The following is a 21,875-nucleotide window of genomic DNA, read 5'->3' on the forward strand; positions in this document are numbered from 1 at the left end:
ATTCCTTCACGTGCTTAGTTTCTGCCTTACTCATTATAATCTCTCCCCCAAACTTTCCCCAGCAGCCTCTGCTATGGTTTGAATGCGTCCTGCAAAGCTTATGTGTTGTAAATTGGATCCCTGTATCAGTCCATTCTCGTATTGGTGTAAGGAAGTAACTGACACTGGGCAATGTATAAAGAACAGTGGTTTACTTGGTTCATGGTTTTGCAGGCTGTACAAGCATGGTACTGGTATCTGCTTGGCTTCTGGGGAGGCCTCAGGAAGCTTTCACTTATTGTGGAAGGAGAAGCAGAAGCAGGCATGTCACTTGGTGAAAGCAGGAGGAAGTAGGGAGGGAGGTGCCACATATTTCTAAACAACCAGATCTCAGGAGAATTCACTATCACAAGGACAGCACCAATCTATGAGGGATCCTACTCCATGACCCAAACACCTCCTACCATGACCCACCTTCAACATTGGGGATTAAAATTCAACATGGATTTAGAGGGGACAACACCCAAACTATATCAGTCTCCAATGCGGCGGTGTTGGGAGGTGGGATCTAATGGAAGGTATTTGTGTCACCAGGGTTTTGCCCTCATGAATGAAATTAATACCATTATTGCAGGAGCAGGCTCACCTCTTTTGGCTTCTCTTGTCCTCTCTTGCCCTTCCATCTTCTGCCATGTGAAGACACAGCAAGAGGGCTTCAACAGACACTGGTGCCTTGATCCTGGACTTCCCAGTCTCCAGAACTGTGAGAAAATAAATTTCTGTTCTTAACTGACTCAGTCTGTGGCATTTTGTTATAGCAGCATAAACAGACTATATTAGTTCGTTCTTGCATTGCTACAAAGAAATACATGAGTCTGGGTAATTTATTAAAAAAAGAAGTTTAATTGGCTCACAGTTGTTCAGATTCTATGGGAATCATGATTCTGGCACTTGCTAGGCTTACTGGAGAGGCCTCAAGGCCTCAGGAAACTTAGTCGTGAGAAGGCAAGACAAGGCAAAGCAAGGAGCAAGGGGGCAGGGGAGGTGCTACACACTTTAAAACAACCAAATCTTGTGAGAAAATCAGAGAAGAGCACCAAGGGGATGGTGCTAAACCACGAGAAACGGCCCCCAAATCACCTCCCATCAGGCCCCACCTCCAACAACGATACAATTTGACATGAGATTTGGGCAGGGACACAGATCCAAACCATAACACAGACTAAAACAGTCTCCCTGACTATATTCAAGCATATCTGGGATTCCATCAACCTCACTGTTGTGAAGACATCTGGCCCACAGGCCTCAGTCCTGCTACCTGTGGACTGATGCTCACACACCTGGGGCAGTTCTGGCTTCCTGGATCTCTTTCACCTTATCTTGGGCATTCTTTTGCTGATGTTATAAAAAAACAAAAATTCCTACTACAAGTTTGTGTGAGGCTGGATTTTTTTCATAAACTTCAATCAATGTAACAGATTCACGCAGAAACAGCTGTGAAAATCCACTGGTCTAACGAGAAACCGGAAGAGAACTTGTAAGCATGTAAAATGTAAAAAAATACTCTTCTCGCTGTATTTTTTGGTGATTTCTCATGAAAATATTTCTAACATGTAATGGGTTATTAACACTCTAGATCAATTAACTAAAGTTTTAAATTCTAATATGGTAAATATTAACAAGATAAAAACAAAATTACCTTTGGCATCTTCACTAATTCCTAAGAGCATATAGGGATCATAAAACCAAAGCTTTTGAGAACCAATGACATAGCTCCTCGGCCAGGACTACAGGGAGACAGTGTGACAAAGACCGCTCGGGGCAGGAGAACGGTCAGGGCAAAATCCAAGGTCCTGAGAGCAGGACCACCGCTCTCAGGGTCTCAGGTCCTGCCTGAGAACGGTGTCTGGATCCGGGAGGTCCGGCCTTGCAGATTCCCTATGCCCAGTTTCTTCTCCCCGTTGCAACCTATGGGACTGAGACTTTCTGCAGATCCCGAGGACGGGATCATGAAGCCCCGAACCCTCTTCCTGCTGCTGCTCTTGCTCCCAGGGACTCTGGCCCTGACGGAGACCAAGACCTGCGTGGGTGAGTGCGGAGTCGGGAAGGAAACCGCCTTTGTGGCTGGGAGCGAGAGACCCGCCCAGCCCGCCGCGCCAGGAGGGTCGGCGGTGGGGGGGTCTCAGTCCCTCCTCGTTCCCAAGCTCCCACTCCTCGAGATATTGTGTTTGGAATTGGTGTTCTATGGTCTCACTGATGTCACCAACGAATCCGTACACCCTCGCGGTGTTAACAGTTCCTAAAGATTTGTGTATCTGGAATTTGTTTCATTCAGAAGTTCAGATGGATCTGGAACTTTTTCCATTCTGATTGGTTCGCGGTCTATGCTGTCAAGAGTGAAGCTGCACATCCTGGCTAACACAGTGAAAAACCCGTCTCTACTAAAAATACAAAAAAATTAGCCGGGCGTGGTGGCGGGCGCCGGTAGTCCCACTATACTCTAAAATGAGGCAGAGCTTGTATTGAGCTGACATCACACCACTGCACTCCAGCCTGGGAGACACAGTAAGACTCCATCTCAAAAAGAGAGTGAAGCTGCAGACCTCCATAGTAAATGCTACAGCTCTATACAGGCAGCGCGTCTGGAGTTGTTCATTCGTCCCAGATGGGTTCGCGGTCTCATGCCCTTCCAGCACTAAACCTGTAAACCTTCACGTTACAACTTATAAAAGCAGCAAGACACTAACAGAGCAAAACACCAAAGTTTCCCCACTCTGTAATCGGACCCAAAGAAATTGCAAATGATCAGCCCAGGCAGCCTGCTTTTATTCCCTTATCTGACCCCACCCACATCCTGCTGATTGGTCTATTTTACAGAGAGCTGATTGGTCCTTTTACAGAGAGCTGATTGGTCCATTTTGACAGAGTGCTGATTGGTGCATTTACAATCCTTGCGATAGAGAGAGTCACAGAGTGCTAGTCCTCCAAGCCTCCACTAGGTTAGCTAGATACAGAGTACTAATTGGTGTATTCACAAACCCTGAGCTAGACACAGAATGCTGATTGGTGTATTTACAAACCCTAAGCTAGAAACAGAGTGCTGATTGGTGCACATACAATCCTCCGGCTAGATATAAAAGTTCTTCAAGTCCCCATCTGGCTCAGGAGCCCAACTGGCTTCACCTGGTGCATCCTGCACTGCAGCTGCAGGCGTAGCTGTACGCCAGTCCAGAGCCGCGCCTGCACTTCTCAGCTCTTGGGCTGTCCATGGGACCGGGCGCCACTGAGCAGGGGGCAGCGCCCGTCGGTGAGGCTCAGGCCGCGCGGGAGCCCACCTCTGCCCCGCGGGGAGGCAGCTAAACCTGGCGAGAATTTGAGTGCAGCACCGGCAGGCCGGCACTGCTGGGAGACAGGGCGCAACCTCCACAGCTGCTGGCCCGGGTGCTAAGCCCTTCACTACCCTGGGCCTGCGGCGCCGGCCGCTCAGTGTGCTGGGCCCGACCGACCCCGCGCCTGAGCCTGCCGGAACTTGCACTGGCCTGCAAGCGCTGCGCGCAGTCCCGGCTCGCGCCCGCGTCTCTCCCTCCACACCTCCCCGCAAGCAGAGGGAGTCGGCTCTGGCCTCAGCCAGACGAGAGGGGCTCCCACGGTGCCGTGGCGGGCTGAAGGGCTCCTCAAGCGCCACCAGAGTGGACGCCGATGCTGAGGAGGCGCTGGGAGTGAGGACTGCTAACACATTGTCACCTCTCAGTATTTCAGCACCACCGTGTCCCGGCCTGGCCGCGGGGAGCCGTGCTTCATCGCCGTGGGCTACGTAGACTACATGCAGTTCGTGCGGTTCGACAGCGACGCCGCGAGTCCGAGGATGGAGCCACGAGCGCCGTGGGTGGAGCAGGAGGGGCCAGAGTATTGGGACCGGGAGATACGAAGCGCCAAGACCCCACGCAGAGACTTTCCAAGGGAACTTGCAGACGCTGCTCCGCTACTACGAGAGCGGAGCCAGTGAGTAACCCCAGTCCGGGACGCAGGTCACGACTCCTCCCTGTCCCTTCCGGACAGCCCGGGTCGCCCTGAGTCTCCGGGTCCGAGATCCAACCTGAGGCTTGTGGGACCTGTCCGGAGCCTTGACTTGGGAGAGCCCCAGGCACGTTTACCGGGTTTCATTTTCAGTTTAAGCGAAAATCCCCGCGGGTGGGTTGGGTGGGGGCGGGGCTGAGCGTGGGGGAGGGGCCAGGGTCTCACACCTTCCAGGAGATGTTTGGCTGAGTAGTGGGTTCCAAGGGCCAGTTCCTCCGCAGGTATGAGCAGCATGCCTAAGACTACAAGGATTACCCCGCCCTGAACGAGCACCTGTGCTCCTGGACTACGGCGGCTCAGATCACCGGGCCCAAGTAGGAGTAGGTCGAAGAGGCAGAGCAATTCAGGGCCTACCTGGAGAGCCTGTGTGTGTAGTTCCTACACAGACACCTGGAGTACGGGAAGGAGACCCTATAGCGTGCGGGTGCCAGGGGCGGTGGGGCATCTCCCTGATCTGTAGATCTCCTGGCTGGCCTCCCACGAGGAGGGAAGGAAAATGGGATCAATGGTAGAATATCGCTCTCCCTCTGGGTTTCATATCCTGAGACGTGACTCTGAGGGACAATTAAGTGATGAAGTCTCTGAGGGAATGGAGGGGAAGACAATCCCTAGAATACTGATCAGTGACTCTCTTTGTCCCCTGCAGCAGCTTTGGGTACCACAGGGCGATTTTCTCTCAGACCTTGTTCTCTGCCTCACACGCAGTGTCTTTGGAGGTCTGATTTCAGCCTTTCTGCGTCTCCTGGCTTCTATCTGGGTCAGAAGCTTAAGTCCTCAGAGACCTGGAGCCTCTCAACCTGGGCTGCATTATCCAGATTCTAGACCTTTACAGATTCCTGTGATAAATATTCCTGTAATAAATCCCAGGCTGGTGTCTGGGTTTTGCGCTCTCTCCCCGACCCAGGTGTCCTGTCCATTCTCAGGATGGTCACATGGGTGCTGCTGGAGTGTCCCATGAGGAGTGCAAAGTACCTGAATTTTCTGACTCTTCCCCTCAGACCCCCCAAAGACACACATGATCAACCGCCCCATCTGACCATGAGGCCACCCTGAGGTGCTGGGCCCTGGGCTTCTACCCTGTGGAGATCACACTGACCTGGGTGTGCGACGGGGAGGACCAAACTGATAGTGAATGAGTCTCATGAAATCTGATGGGGTTTTTCTGTTTGTTTGTTTGTTTTCTTTTCTTTTTTCTGAGAGGGACTCTCGCTCTGTCGCCAGGCTGGAGTGCCGTGGCTTACTGCAACCTCCGCCTCCTGGGTTCAAGCAATTCTCCTGCCTCAGCCTCCCAAGTAGCTGGGACTATAGGCATGCACCACCACGCCCAGCGAATTTTTGTATTTTTAGTACAGACGGGGTTTCACCATGTTGGCCAAGATGGTCTCGTTCTCTTGACCTGGTGATCCCCCTGCCTCAGCCTCCCAAAGTGCTGGAATTACAGACGTGAGCCACCGCGCCCAGCTGAGATCTGATGGTTTTTAAAAAATGGAGTTTTCCTGCACGAGCTCTCTCTCCTTGCCTGCTGCCATCCATGCAAGATGTGACTTGCTCCTCCTTGCCTTCCACCATGATCGTGAGGCCTCCCCAGCCATGTGGAACTGTTAACTCCGTTAAACCTCTTTCTTTTGTAAATTGCCTGGTCTCAAGTATGTCTTTACCAGCAGTGTGAAAACAGACTAATACACAAGTGAAACACATACGTTTTAATCGATTAAAGACTAGTAGGCAGCATTCACCATGAGTTAATACAAGAGCCCGTGGGCCTTGAGGGAGTATTTGCTGGTATTCAACTACAAAGTTAGTCTGACATCCCCTTTTCCTATTTAGATGCCCTTTATTTCTTTCTCTTGCCTTATTGCTCTGGCCAGGACTTCCAATACTGTGTTCAATAGGAGTGGTGAGAGAAGGCAGCTTTGTCTTATGCTGGGTTTTAAGGGGAATGCTTCCCCCATTTAGTATGATGTTGGCTGTTGGTTTGTCAGATGGGTCTTGTTATTTTGAGGTATGTTCCTTCAATACCTAGTTTATTGTTTTTGTTTTTGTTTTTAAACATTAGGAGGAAGCATTTTAATCAGATGGTAGGGGATGGTAACACTGTACAGGGAGCACTCACAGCTCCAAGAGCTTCCTTCCAAAGTGTGACAGAGTTCCTTTAAATAACTAGATTTCCTGCAGCCTGGTCCTCTACCCATGGGAAGGAGGGGAAATGGATGTGAAAAGCATTGTGGCCTGCCCTCCTGTCATTCATAGATCCAGTTCTGAACACAGCTCGCATAATCTACCAGTTCCTCAGGGTGAAACCACAAGCCGATCTCCTTCTCTGCACTCTCCACGGAATCACTGCCATGTATAATGTTCCTGCCAATTTGTATGCAGAAGTCTCCACGGATGGTCCCAGGCTTGGAGTCCTCAGGGTTGGTCTCCCTGAGCATGACTCGGCCTGTCTTCACCACATTCAGCCCTTCCCACACCATGGCAACTACCGGCCCTGAGTGCATGTATTTCACCAGGCCAACAAAGAATGGACGGTCCTTCAGGTCAATGTAGTGTTCCTTGAGAACGTCTTCAGAAGCTTGCATGAATTTCACACCAACAAGGCGGAATCTTTTCTGCTCAAAACGCTTGATAATCTCTCCGACAAGACCCTGCTGGACCCCATCTGGTTTGATCGCAATGAAGGTACACTCACAGTTGGCCATGGTCCCTTCCAGCTGCTTAGGTTTGAACTCCCGCTGCAGCCGCCAGGACCCGAAACGCTCCAGGGACCCACGTGGTTCACAGCACTTGCTATTGAGTGTTTTTAACATAAAGGAATGTTGAATTTTATCAGAAGGCTTTTCTGGATCTATTAAGATAATCATGTGGTTTTTATCTTTAGTTCTATGTATGTGATGAATCACACTTAATTGATTTGCATGTGTTGAGCCAATCTTGCATCCTGGATATGAAGCCTGCTTTGATCATGGTGGATTAGCTTTTTGATGGGCTGCTGGATTTGGTTTGCAAGTACTTTGTTGAGGATTATTGCATCAATGTTCATCAAACATACTGACCTGAGGTTTTCTTTTTTTGTTTTGTTTCTGCCAGGTTTTGGTATCAGGATGATGCTGGCCTCATAGAATGAGTTGGGGAGCTCCTCCTCTTGTATTTTTTGGAATAGTTTCAGTAGGAATGGTACCAGCTCTTCTTCATCCATCTGGTAGAATTCAGCTGTGAATCCATCAGGTTCGGGACTGTTTTTGGTTGGTAAGGCTATGTATTACAGATTCAGTTTTGGAGCTCATTATTGGTCCTTGCAAGGAATCAATTTCTTCCTGGTTCAGTCTTGGGAGGGTGTATGTTTCCAGGAATTTATCTCCTAGGTTTTCTAGTTTGTGTGCATACGGGTGTTCGTAGTAGCTTCTGACGGTTATTTTTATTTCTGCAGAGTCAGTGGTAACATCTCTTTTGTCATTTCTAATTGTGCTTATTGTGATCGCCTCTCTTCCTTACTAGTCTAGCTAGCAGCCTATCTATCCTATTAATTTTTTCAGGAAACCATCTCCTGAATTTGTTGATCTATTGAGTATTTTTTTGTGTCTTGATTTCCTTCAGAACTTAACTCATTCTTAACATTTCACAGCCCACTTTCAGTTAATAATGTACTAGTTCACATAAATATAGAAATCTTGCAACCATTTATCTTCTATATGACATCCATCTTTTATACTAAAAATATATGTAATATATTTACATAGGTTATAAGCCCCATAAGAAAGGCTTCTTATTTTACCTTTAAACAGTTCTATATATATAAAGTAAGATTAAATCGGGGGAGGGGGAGCAAGATAGCCTTTTGCACTTAATATCTACCATTTCTGACATCTTAATCTTTTCTGATAATTTCATTTTCCACTTGGTATCATTTGTTTTTAGCCTGAAAAATTTTCTTTACCAATTTTTATTGTACAGATCTGCCGGGGACAGATTCTCTTAATTTTCTTTTACCTGAAATATCTCCCTATTTTGCCTTTATCTTGAAGGACATCTGTACTGGATATACAATTCTTAGTTGACCTTTTTTTCCTTCCAGCACTTTAAAGATGTTATTCTACTTTGTTTCTCTGGTTTCTGATGAGAAATCATTGGTCAGGACAAGAGAAACAGAAATGAAAACTGAGAAAATAACAGGGTGGACCTAAAACCTATCATATCAATAATGACAAAAACCTGTATAAATCAACACTCCAATTAAGGGCAGAGATTCTGTGACTGAATTAAAGAAAAAAATAACCCAATCATATGCTCTTTTCAAGACATGAACTTACTTTCTTTTTTAATTTAACGTTTATTTTTAGTTCAGGGTACATGTGCAGGTGTTTTACATAGGTAAATTTGTATCATGGGAGTTTGTCATGTAGTTTCTGTACCCGTTAGTACCCACCCAGGTATTAAGCCTAGCACCCATTCATTATTTTTCTTGATCCTCTCCCTCCTTCCACCCTCTACCTTCAAGTAGGCCTCAGTGTGTGTTGTTCTCCTCTATGTGTCCATTATGTTCTCATCATTTAGCTCCCACTCATAAGTGAGAACATGTGGCAATTGGTTTTCTGTTCCTTTATTAGTTAGCAAAGGATAATGCCCTCTAGCTCCATCCATGTTCCTGTAAAGTACATGATCTCATTTTTTTTTGTGGCTGCATAGCGTTCCATGGTACATATGTGCCAGATTTTCTTTAGCCAGTCTACCATTGGTGGGCATTTAGGTTGATTCCATGCCTTTACTATTGTGACTACTGCTGCAATGAACACACATCTGCATGTTAAACATGCAATTTCAATATGAAGGCGCAGATAAATAAAAATTGATGGAAAAAGCAGTGCCATACAAACAGTAAGCATGGGGGATTGAAATGGTTATTTTACTACCGGTAAAAGACTTTCAAATAATATATATTACCAGAGAGAAAAAGAGGCACTTCATAAACGAAAGGGTAAATTCAACAGAAAGACATGCAACCAGAAATGGGTCCAATAGCAAGTCTTCAGAGTTCATGAAGAAAAATTGACAAAATTAGAGAAGTGGAGAATCCTACAAACATGATTATAGATTTTAAAGCTTTCTTTGAGCTATAAATATAAGAAAAATTTAGCAAAGACATAGAAAATTGAAAAACATTAACAAGCACCCCGACTTTATTTGTATACATATGCGCATCAATGAAAAATACATATTATCTCAAGTATGAATGATATATTTACCAGGAGAAACAGTATTTCAGGCCATAAAACAATAAATTTGAAAGCATTGAAATCATACAGAATATATTTTCTGGCCATAATGGAAATACATTAGAAATCTGTAACAACAAGATGATCCTGTGGGACTGAATGCTTTTGTCATCCTTAAACTCAGAATTGAAACCTAATCTCTAATGTGATGGTGTTTGGAGGTGGAGCCATTAGGAAGTGATCATGCAACGAAGGCAAAAACCCTTATTAATGAAATGAATGCCCTTGTAAAAGGGACCCCAGAGAGCTCCTTGCCCCTTCCACCATGTGAGGACACCAAGAAAAGAAAACATCCATGAATCAGGAAGCAGCCCTTACCATACACTGACTCTTCCCAGGCCTTGATCTTTGACTTCCCAGCCTCCAGAACTGTGAGAAATAGATTTCTGTTGTTTGCAAGTCACATAGACTATGGTATTCTGTTATAACTACCCAGATTGACTAAGACAGATGATCATGAAAATACCAAGTGTTGGAAGTTAACATCAAAATTCTATATGACAATTTATTCAAAGAGGAAATCACTAGAGAAATTAGAAAGTCTTCTGTATTCTGAAGGATAATGAAGCACAACATACCAAATGTATGAGATGCAGCTGAAGTAGTACTAGAGAAAAAAATCGATATCCTTAAATGACTATATTAAGAAAGAAGGTAGGTCTTAAATTAGTAAATTAGTTTCTGCTATAAGAAACACAGAAGAACAAATTAAACCAAAGCATGCAGAAGGAAGAAAATAATAATTAAATAGAAAAAATGAAGCAGAAAGATAGACTTTTAGTGCAGTCAAATATTGGTTCTATGGGGAAAAATCAGTACACCGTATAAATTTCTAGCTAGACTGATCAAGACAAAAAGATGCACATTAACAATGTCAAGAAAAAATGAACAGTGCACATTCTCTAGATCTCAAAAAGAAATATTGATAATCTCATGTCAGTAAGTTTGACAAGCAAATGAACAATTTCCTTGAGAGAGAAAACTTATGAAAACTGACCTGAGAAGAGATAGAAAATGTGGCCAGTCATATATTGATTGTAGAAATTGAATTTGTAATCAAAATCCTTCTCATATGGGAAACTCCAGGTCCAGAAGGCTTCACTGATGAATTGTAGCAAATAATTTAGAAATAACATCAATTTTACACATACCTTTTAGAAATTAAAGGAGGCAACAATTTTCAATTTATGAAGCGAGCTGTATTAGTCCGTTTTCATGCTGCTGATAAAGACATACTGGAGACTGGGAAGAAAAAGTTTAATTGGACTTACAATTCTACATGGCTGAGGAGGCCTCAGAATCATGGCAGGAGGTGAAAGGCATTTTTTACATAGCAGCAAGAGAAAATGAGAAAGATGCAAAAGCAGAAACCTTGATAGAACCATCAGATCAGCTGGGCAAGGTGGCTCACGCCTGTAGTCCCAGCACTTTGGGAGGCCGAGGTGGGTGGATCACCTGAGGTCAGGAGTTCGAGACCAGCCTGACCAAGATGGTGAAACCGCATCTCTACTAAAAATACAAAAGAATTAGCTGGACTTGGTGGAGGGCACCTGTAATCCCAGCTACTCATGAGGCTGAGGAAAAAGAATCACTTGAACCCGGGAGGTGGATGTTGCAGTGAGCTGAGACCATGCCATTGTACTCCAGCCTGGGGGACAAAGCAAGACTCCATCTAAGACAAAACAAACCATCGGATCTTGTGAACCTTATTCTTATACCACAAGAACAGTATAGGGGAAACAGCCCCCATGATTCAAATTATCTCCCACTGGGTCCCTCCTACAACAAGTAAGAATTATGGGAGTACAATTCAAGATGAGATTTGGGTGGGGACACAGCCCAATCATATCATTCCGCCCCTGGTCCCTCCAAATCTCATGTCCTAACATTTCAAAACCAGTCATGTCTTCCCAAGAATCCCCCAAAGTCTTTCCTCATTTCAGCATTAACCCAAAAGTCCACCATCCAAAGTCTCATCTGAGACAAGGCAAGTCTCTTCTGCTTATGAGCTTGTAAAATCAAAAGCAAGCTAGTTACTTCCTAGATACAGTGGGGGTACAGGTATTGGGTAAATACAGGTATGCCAAATGAAGGAAGTGGCCAAAACAAAGGAGTTACAGAGCCCATGCAAGTCCTAAATCCAGTGGGGCAGTCAAATTCTAAAGCTCCAAGATGATCTCCTTTGACTCCATGTCTCACATCCAGGTCATGCTGATGTAAGAGGTAGGTCCCCATATCTTGAGCAGCTCTGCCCCTGTGGCTTTGCAGGGTATATGCTCCCTCACAGCTGCTTTTACAGTCTGGCGTTGAGTGTGACTTTTCCAGGTGCACAGTGCAAGCTGTTGGTGGATCTACCATTCTGGGGTTTGGAGCATCATGGCCCTCTTCTCACAGCTCCACTAGGCAGTGCCCTAGTAGGAACTCTGTGTGGGGGCTCCAGCCCCACATTTCCCCTCCACACTGCCCTAGCAGAGGTTCTCCATGAGGGCCCTGCCCTGCAGCAAACTTTTGCCTAGGCATCCTAGCATTTCCATACATCTTCTGAAATCTAGGTGGAAGTTTCCAAACCTCCATTCTTGACTGCTGTGCACCTGCAGGCTCAAAACCAAGTGGAAGCTGTCAAGGCTTAAAGCTTGCACCCTCTGGAGCCATAGGCCAAGCTGTACCTTGGCCCCTTTTAGCAACAGTGGGAGCAGCTGGGATGCAGGGCACCAAGTCCCTAAGCAACATACAGCATGGGGACCCTGGGCCTGAACCATGAAACCATTTTTCCCTTCTATGCTTCTGGGTCTGTGATGGGAGGGGCTACCGTGAAGACCTATGGCATGCCCTGGAGACATTTTCCCCATTGTCTTGGGGATCAACATTTGGCTCGTTACTTAACGCAAATTTCTGCAGCCAGCTTGAGTTTCTCCTCAAAAAATGGGTTTTTCTTTCTACTGCATTGTCAGGCTGCAAATTTTCTGAACTTTTATGCTGTTTCCCTTTTAAAATGGAATGCTTTTAACAGCACCCAAGTCACCTTTTTAAATGCTTTGCTGCTTAGAAATTTTATCCACCAGATACCCTAAATCATCTTTCTCAAGTTCAAAGTTCCACAAATCTCTAGGGCCACCAGTCTCTGCTAAAACGTAACAAGAGTCACCTTTGTTCCAGCTCCCAACAAGTTCCTGATCTCCATCTGAGACCACCTCAGCCTGGACCTTATTGTTCATATCACTATCAGCATTTTTGTCAAAGCCATTCGACAAGTCTCTAGGAGGTTTCAAACTTTCCCACATTTTCCTATCTTGTTCTGAGCCCTCCAAACTGTTCCAACCTCTGCCTAATAGCCAGTTCCAAAGTCGATTCCACATTTTCGGGTATCTTTTCAGTAGCGTCCCACCCTACTGGTACTAATTTACTGTATTAGTTCGTTTTCACGCTGCTGATAAAGAAATACCGAAGACTGAGAAGAAAAAGAGGTTTAATTGTACTTAGAATTCCACATGGTTGGGGAGGCCTCAGAATCATGGCGGGAGGTGAAAGGCACTTCTTACATGGCAGTAACAAGAGAAAATGAAGAAGATGCAAAAGCAGAAACCCCTGATAAAACCATCAGATCTCATGAGATTTATTCACCACGAGAACAGTATGGGGGAAACCGACCCCATGATTCAGATTATCTCCCACAACACGTGGGAATTATGGGAGTACAATTCAAGATAAGATTTGTGTGGGGACATAGAGCCAAACCATATCACCAGCATTATCCATATAAAAATCCCAGACAAGAACATCACAAGAAAAAGAGCAAATATTCCTCTTGAATACAGACTCACAATTCTATACAAAATGTTATCCAATTAAGATATACATAAAATGAGTAATATGCCATGCCACATTGGTTTTTTTCATGGGAAAGTAAGGTTGGTTTAACATCTGAATATTAATGCAATTCACCTAATAGAACAAATGTTGCACAATTATTATAGTTGATGCAGAAAAAGCACTTACAAAATCCAGACTTTCATGACAAAATATATCAGCAAACTAAAAATCGAAAGCAATATCTTCAATGTGGTTAAGAGCATCCACGAAAAGTTTACAGCTACCCTCATACTCAATTATGAAAGGCCACATGCTTACTTCCTAAGATCAGCAACAAAGCAAAGTTGTGGCTCTCCTCATTTTTGTTTAAAACACCTTACAAGTATCCTAACCAGTGCAGTATGGCAAGAAAATGAAATAAAAGACCAATAAAAGGACCAGGTGTGGTGCCTCATGCCTGTAATCCCAGCACTTTGGGAGGCCAAGGTGGGAGGATCACTTTAGTTCAGGAGGTAGAGACTAGCTTGAGCAACATAGTGGACCCGTCTTTACTAACTGCAAATAATTTCAAAAAGAAAAAATAGGAAAGGAAGGAATCTTTCTCAGCTTAATTACATATGTAGAAAACAAGGAACTCTGAAAAAGTCTCTGGAATTAATAATTAAATTTGCAAAATTGTTCACAAAAGCTACGTAATAAATCTCTTAGACAAACATGACAAGTTAGCAACGATACTAATCAAAGAAGGGCAAGTTAAAACCACTGTGAGAAACCATCACACATCACCTAGAATAAGTAAAGTTAAAAAGACATGATAATTCTAAATACTGGTAAGAATATGGAAAAAATAAAAATCTTTTATATTGTTGGTAGGAATGCAAAAAAAAAAAAGTTGCAGTCAATTTGTAAAATAATGTGGCAGTTTCTTAAAACAGCTACCCATCCATTTATCATATCACCCAACAATTCCACAAATATTTATCCAAAGGAAATGAAAATGTAAGGCTATGCAAAGACTTGTAGTCAGTTATTTATAGTGGCTTCATTAATAACAGACCCTAACCGGAAATAACCCACATGTGTATCAGCTGGAGAATAGAGAAACCAATGAATAAACTGGAATTCCAACAATACTCAGCAGCTACTCAGCAACAAAAATGAATGAAATATTATTACTCTTAACTACATGGAAAGATCTCAAATACCGTTATGCCAAGGGAGAGACTAAACAAAGGACTACATAACATGATTGCATGTCCATTAAATTCTAGAAATTTCATTATTAGAGTAACAGAAAGCAGAGCAGTGGTTGAGTGAAGGGAAGGGGGTGAGGGTAGGAGGCAAGGATTAAATAGGGGCATGAGCAAAGTTTTTAGGGAAAAGAAACTTCCCTATCTGGGCAATGTGGTAGTTACATGACTATACATAATTACCAATATTCATAAAACATTGCAGCTAAAACTGGTGAGTTTTATTATACATAAACGCCCCAATAAGGAAAAAAAAAAGGGTGGGGAAGAAGGCAAAAATGAAGACACATCATCAAAATCAGAAAATTCATTTCCTAGGGGTCTTGTACTACATATAATTTTGAAGGAAGTTCTTCAGGCTGAAGGGAAATAATACTAGATGGTGACCTAGGTATATAGAAAGGAACAATTAACAGAAATTATGCACATAGATGACATACACATTCATTTTCTTAATGACAATATGAATGCTTAAAGTATTACTGTATTATTGAGTTTATAAAGTATATTGATGTAACATATACAACAATAATAACATAATGGTAGGTTAAATGAAACTACACTGTTACAAGTGTCCTTTATTTTGCTGGATGCAGCTGCTTAATATTACCTGAACTTCACTGTGAAAAGTCAAGGAATTGAGTTTCAATTCTTACAACAATAAAAAATTAGTGTAAAGAAATATAGCTAAAAGCCACTAGGAGAATTAAAACCATAAACTAACAAATGTTTACTTAACACATAAGAAAGTGGGAAAGGAGGAATAGAAACCAAAAAAAAAATGAGACAAATTGAAAGCAAAGTGGTAGACCAAAACCCAACCATTTTAAGTGAAGAAATGACACGACCTGAGTCACATTAGCAGGACTGCTGAGCACTGTGGGGAGAACAGACATGGGCAGGAAGTGAGGGACGGTGTTAGTGCCCCAATTCAGGAGTGACAGGGTGGCAGGGACTAAGGGGAGAGGAGGGTGTGAGGGATGAGAGGGGCAGAGAGAATGGCTGGAGAAGCAGGGGGTGAGGAAATGGAGCAAAGGGAAAGAATTCTAAAGCAGTGGAAGATCCTAGCAGGGGGTTCTTTGTATTCGGTATTTAATACATTTTGTGGGACTGCCAAAAACTAATGTAATGACCTCCTCATGATTAAAAACATAAGAGTAAAAAAATACCAAGTATGCAAATAAAATACGCACACTGCTTAGATGTGCATAATTGATAAAAAACAAGCAGTGCTTAAGCATTGATGACAGGCATTTTGACTTCACTGCAATTTTGAGGCTCCTTGTTACAATATGCAGTAATAAATCCTGCTTCTTTGTATTGAGATGTCCTGGACTCACACAGGGAAACTCGGGCTATGGAATGAAGATAATTTTAAATGCAGCAACCCAGAGTCATGGATCCACAGTCTGGGAAAGTAAACTTAGAAGCTTTGTGACTCGAATTGCAGTGCTGTTTGGATACACTTATATATGAAGCAAGCAAAATTAGGTCTTTTACAGATTAGAATCCTGATCATTCAGGGGTTAGATTGTGCTAACCACTGTCTTAATAAACAAACAACCTGGTCACTATGAGAATCTCTATCTTGTGCCTTCAGCCACAACTTCACCAGGTTTAAAGAGAAAACCCCTTTCTCTACACCGCCATTCCCAGGGCGAGCTCACTCTCTGGCATCAAAGTTCCCTGGGGTGAGTTTTCTTCTAGGGTAGCCCAACGGGAGAGGTAAGGAGTGGAAAGTCCAGTTCAGGGATGAGGATTTCAGGATGAGTGAATGGGAAGGGGCTGGGCCCAGCCTGGGGGTTCTCTCCCCGGGTTCCACAGACAGATCCTTGACCAGGACTCAGGCAGACAGTATGACAAAGAGGCTGGTGTAGGAAAAGAGGGATCAGGACACAGTCCCAGGTCTCAGGCGTGGCCCTCTGGGTCTCAGACCCCGAGGGCGATGACTGCACTGGGGAGGCACAGGGTTGGGGATTGCCCACTCCCCTGAGTTTCGGTTCTCACAACCTTTTTCCTGGATACTTGTGATCCCACTTCTCACTCCCATTGGGTTCCGGGTTTTTAGAGAAGCCAATCAGTGTCGCCGCGATCCCGGCACTAATGTCCCCGTGCACCCACCCGGACTCAGATACTCCCCAGGCGAGAAGGATGCGGGTCATGGCGGCTCGACCCCTCCTCCTGCTGCTCTCGGGGTCCCCGGCCCTGACCTAGACCTGGGTCGGTGAGTGCCGGGTCTAGAGGGAAAGGGCCCCTGCAGGGAGGACCGAGGGGCCCTCGCGGCGGGCGCTCAGGACCGGGGAGCCGCGCGGAGAGGAGGGTCGGGCGGGTCTCAGCCCCTCCTCGCGCCCAGGTTCCCACTCCATGAGATATTTCAGTACCGCCATGGCCCCGCCCGGCCGCGGGGAGCCCCGCTTCATCTCCGTGGACTACGTGGACGACACGCAGTTCGTGCGGTTTGACAGCGATGCGGCGAGTCGGAGGATGGAGCCGCGGGCGCCGTGGGTGGAGCAGGAGGGGCCGGAGTATTGGGACCGGGAGACACGGAACGCCATGGGCCACGCACAGATTTCCCGAGAGAACCTGCGGACCCTGCTCCGCTACTACAACCAGAGCGAGGCCGGTGAGTGGCCCCGGCCCGGGGCGCAGGTCACGATCTCTCCCCATCCCCCACGGACGGCCCAGATCCCCCAGAGTCTCTGGGTCTGAGATCCACCCCGAGGCTGCGGGACCTGGCCAGACCCTCGACCAAGGAAGAAACTCGGGCGCCTTTACCCGGTTTAATTTCCAGTTTAGGCCAAAATCCCTGCAGGTTGGTTGGGGCGGGAGCCCGGCTCGGTGTTCTGGACTGACCGCGGGGGCGGGGCCATGGTTCTCACACCATTTAGAGGATGCATGGCTGCTATGTGGGGCCCGACGGGCGCCTCCTCCGCAGGTATGAACAGTTCGCTTACGATGGCAAGGATTACATCGCCCTGAACGAGGACCTGCGCTCCTGGACCGCCGCGAACGCAGCGGCTCAGATCTCACCGTGCAAGTGGGAGGCGGACAAATACTTAGAGCAGGCTGGGGCCTACCTGAGGGCGAGGACGAGTGCATGGAGTGGCCCCGCAGACACCTGGAGAACGGGAAGGAGACGCTGCAGCGCGCGGGTACCAGGGGCCACGGGGCGCCTCCCTCATCTCCTGTATATCTCCCAAGCTGGCCTCCCACCAGGAGGGTAGGAAAATGGGACCAACGCTAGAAAATCGCCCTCCCTCTGGTCCTGAATGGGAAGAATCCTGGGTTTTCAGATCCTGTACTAGAGAGTGACTCTGAGAGCCCACCCTGCTCTCCGGGACAATTAAGGGATGAAGTTCCTGAGGAAATGGAGGGGAAGACAGTCCCTGGAATACTGATCCGTGGTCGCGTTTAACCCCTACAGCAGCCTTGGGCACCATGACTTTTCCTCTCAGGCCTTGTTCTCCCTCACACTCAGTGTGTCTGTGGCTGCTCTTCTGAGTCCCTCGGCCTCCACTCAGGTCAAGACCAGAAGTCCCTGCTCCCCCGTTAGAGACTCGAACTTTCCAAGGAATAGATTATCCCAGATTCCTGTGTTCAGGCTGATATCTGGGTTCTTTGCTCCCTTCCCCACCCCAGGTGTCCTGTCCATTCTCAGGATGGTCACATATGTGCTGCTGAAGTGTCCCATGAGGAATGCAAAGTGCCTGAATTTTCTGACTCTTCCCCTCAAAGGCACACGTGACCCAGCACCCCGTATCTGACCACAAGGCCGCCCTGAGGTGTTGATCCCTAGGCTTCTACCTTGCAGAGAACACACTGACCTGGCAGCAGGATGGGGAGCACCAGACCCAGGACACGGAGTTTGTGGAGACCAGGCCTGCAGGGTACAGAACCTTCCAGAAGTGCGTGGCTGTAGTGGTGCCTTATGGAAAGGAGCAGAGATACACGTGCTATGTGCAACATGAGGGGCTGCCAGAGCCCCTCACTCTGAGGTGGGGTAAGAAGGGGTATAAGTTATCTCTTCTCAGCGAAGGCAGGAGACCTTCAGCAGGGTCAGCGCTGAGGCCTGGGGGTCAGAACCCCTCACCTTCCTCTCCTTTCCCAGAGCCGTCTTCCCAGTCCACCATCCCCATCGTGGGCATCATTGCTGGCCTGGTTCTCCTTGGAGCTGTGGTCGCTGCTGTAATGTGGAGGAAGAAAAGCTCAGGTAGGGAAGGGGTGAGGGGTGGGGTCTGAGTTTTCTTGTTCCACTGGGGGTTTCAAGCCACAGGTAGAATTATGACTTGCTTCATCACTCGGAAACACCATCCACACACAGGCCAACCCAACCTGGAGCCCTGCGTGCCAACACTTGTTCTTTTGTGAAGCACATGTGAAAATGAAGGACAAATTTATTACCTTGATGATTGTGGTGATGGGGACCTCCCAGCAGTCCCAGGTCACAGGGGAAGATCCCTAATGAGGAGAGACCTCAGGAGGACAGTTGGTCCAGTCCTCACACCTACTTTCCTCATGTTTTCTGATCCTGCCCTGGGTCTGCAGTCACAGTTCTGGAAATTTTCCTGGGGTCCAGAATTTGCTGTTTCCTTAAGGACCTCATGCCCTGTGCCCTCCCTGACCTCTCACAGGTTGTATTTTTCTCACAGATGGAACATGAGGGAGCTATGCTCAGGCTGCCTGTTAGTATAGGGGATTAGAGGGCTGCTTCCTGAGATCACTGGGACAGTGTAGACAAGATTCTTCCTTTAGCCACATCTCCTGTGGGCTCTGACCAGTTCCTATTTTTGTTCTACCCCAGGCAGCAACTATGCCCAGGACTCTGATGCGTCTCATGAGGCTTGTAAAGAGACGCTGGGGGGCCTGACGTGGGTGGGTGTGAGGCAGAGGGGACATGACTCTGTTGAGGGGTTCTCTGGATTTGGACATCTCAAGCATGTGGTAGGCTGTTCAGAATGTCACCAGGTACAGTAACTGCCCTGGATTTGTTTATGATTATTTTCTTCTGTAGCTTGAGACAACTGCCTTCAGTGGGACTGAGAGATACAAAATTTCTTCAAGTCCTTTCTCTGACACACACCATTGAAATTCCAAGAGCTCCTGACTTCTGTATCTGCACCTGACATGTGAATATATCTATGTTTCCGTGTTTCAGTTATCATCATGTGAGGAAATGGGCGACTGGTCCACCACTGCCTCCAGAACCATCACCCCACACTGACCTGTGCTCTCTTCCCTAGTCAAGTTTCTTGTTTCAGCAGAGGTGAGGCTGGGACATTTCTATTCATGTCTTAACTTTAAGTTTCACTGAACTGCAACTTACTTCTCTATTCAAAATAAGAACCTGGACATGAATTTTTCAAATTCTTGCCATGAGGTTGGGTCGATGGCTTAATGAAAGGAGAGTAAGGCTCTTAAAACCTAAGAGCCTTCCAGAATCCATTATTGCTGTGCTGGGCCTGTTGTAGATGGAGACAGGAGAGAGAGGGTTGTGAGGAGCTGAGTGTGGACAGCCTATACTCAGTTTGTGCTCAGTACATCATGGAATTTGATGTGGTCATTCGTTGGGTTGGTCATCTTCACTGCTCCATTGTTTGTGTGCCTTCAGCAGAACCTTGTTTCACCAGGACCTGTGATCACAGGGACACAGATGTTTCCTGGGCCTTGTCCTGTCTCCAGGACCGTGGACAGCGAGGGCTTCATGTGGCTGGGTCAGGCTATGGTATGGCCCTACTATTTTGTATCATTATTTTTGGTTTCTTTGTTTCCATAGAGGACTATGCCTATTCCTGTTCTGTTGTCTGAGTTCTGATCTCTTTCTCCCCTGGGTGTCCCTCATCTCTGACAGCAGCAGGAGTCATTTTTCCTGTCATTGTCCCCACAAGGTGGAAGGCAGCCACTGCATACAGAAGTCTGTGGTATTAGATGAATTTTCAAGCCCATGCAGCTTTTACCCTATTTCCAGGGCTCTTTCTTGGATTGTACTTTCTATCTTTTCCACAACCTTTTTAAAAGAACTAGATTCTGAAATTAGCAGAGAGGAGGAATGCCACAAGTGCTCATTTTAGGTAACTTTCTAGAGGAACTCCTCTTGTGCTCAGCTCTCCTACCCACTCTCCCTTCCCTGAGTGTAGTAATCCTAGCACTGGCTCTAATGCAAACTCATGGATTTATAAAGCAGTCTAACTTAGATTTATATTTGTTTGGAAATTGGGATTTATAGTCTTAAGATTGTTCTTTCCTAAGAGGGAAATATAGTTGCATGCTGCAGTGTGCAGAGGGATTGGTGTGGGAGGAGGGATGCAGGGAGGGAGGGAGGACACACAAGCAGCACCTCTGAGAAAAGCATAGGTGACCTCGATGTCAGCGTGAGGGGACCTTGTGCTGTAGCTGCCGTGAAACAGCATTTGGCCTGAGGCTATTTAATAAAGATATTGTCTTTAGAATAGCGAGGTGCTCTACAGCAATCATTCATTCAGCCAGCCTTTGTTGTTTGCCAGACATGTGACAGAATGTTTTTGCATCTGGCGAAAGTCATTGAAGTAAAATCAGAAAAATCTCTAGCCTTGTGGAGCATGTGTTGCAGTGGGGAGAGGCAGACGGTGTATACACTCTAATATATGCAGAGTAAATGAGGAAAGTAGAAGGTGGTAAGTGATGTGGAACAGGTGATCAGAGTGTGGGTTGTGGGACAGAGAAGGTAGCTATTGTGCTGGGGTGGTCAGCGTGGGCCTTGTTGGGAAGGTGACCTTTGATGAAATATTTGAAGGACATAAAGGAATTTGTCATGAGGGTATCTGGAGGAAGTTTTTTCTAGGGAGTAGGAACCTTCGGTGCCAGTGTACCAGAGCAGGATCATGTCTGTGTGTTCTGGGAAGAACAAGGGACTGGGTATGGCTAGAGCAGAGAGTCACTGAGATAAGGTCAGAGGTTTGGTCAGATCATGTGGGTCTAGGGCTGCAGTATGTGGGAAGGATTTTGACTTTGAATGATATAGTTTTAAGCAGAATAAAGACATACCACAACTTCTTTTTTAAAAAAGATCCCTCTAGCTGCTGTGCTGAGAACAGAATCCAAAGGCTGGAGATGAGCAAGGCAGGTGAGGAGAATGTAGGAAATGAGTGCAGTATTTCAGGCTGGAGATTTTGGTTACTTAACTGGGTGTGAGCAGTGGAAATACTGGGAAGTGATTGGATTCTCACTATTTCCAATCACTTTATACAGCATTTTCTAATGGACTAAATCTGGGGTATGAGAAAGAAGAGTAAAGGATACCAAAAATGTCAGACTGTGTAACTAAAAAGAGTTGCCATCAGCCAAAAATGAGAAGACTAGCAGGAGCATATGAGAGGAGGGGACATCACAGGCAGTCACTGTGGGAGATGTGGGATCTGAGATGCCGCTGAGAAACACCAGTGAGGTAGTCGAGTTGGCAGTTGGACAGATGAATCTAGAGACATTTAGGAGAAATAGACTTGGGAGATGATGT

The 21,875-nt window shown here is 46.1% G+C and overlaps 1 protein-coding gene and 2 pseudogenes across 2 annotated transcripts; 2 read left to right on the forward strand and 1 right to left on the reverse strand.

Annotated features, from left to right (window-relative positions):
- The first annotated feature begins 1,919 nt into the window (after positions 1-1,919).
- LOC111527873 lies at positions 1,920-4,064 on the forward strand. Its single transcript, XM_031935705.1, has 3 exons — positions 1,920-2,143; positions 3,145-3,286; positions 3,731-4,064. The coding sequence occupies exons 1-3, from the start codon at positions 1,920-1,922 to the stop codon at positions 3,983-3,985; spliced, it is 621 nt and encodes a 206-aa protein (XP_031791565.1). The 3' UTR covers positions 3,986-4,064.
- Positions 4,065-6,102: 2,038 nt separating this feature from the next.
- LOC111527831 lies at positions 6,103-7,118 on the reverse strand (annotated as a pseudogene). The gene has a single exon (XR_003307077.1). The product of XR_003307077.1 is annotated as a nucleoside diphosphate kinase A pseudogene (transcript).
- Positions 7,119-16,537: 9,419 nt separating this feature from the next.
- LOC111527829 lies at positions 16,538-20,311 on the forward strand (annotated as a pseudogene).
- The last annotated feature ends 1,564 nt before the right edge of the window (positions 20,312-21,875 follow it).

The sequence above is a fragment of the Piliocolobus tephrosceles genome, chromosome 5, assembly GCF_002776525.5.
Source record: "Piliocolobus tephrosceles isolate RC106 chromosome 5, ASM277652v3, whole genome shotgun sequence".
Taxonomy (NCBI): domain Eukaryota; kingdom Metazoa; phylum Chordata; class Mammalia; order Primates; family Cercopithecidae; genus Piliocolobus; species Piliocolobus tephrosceles.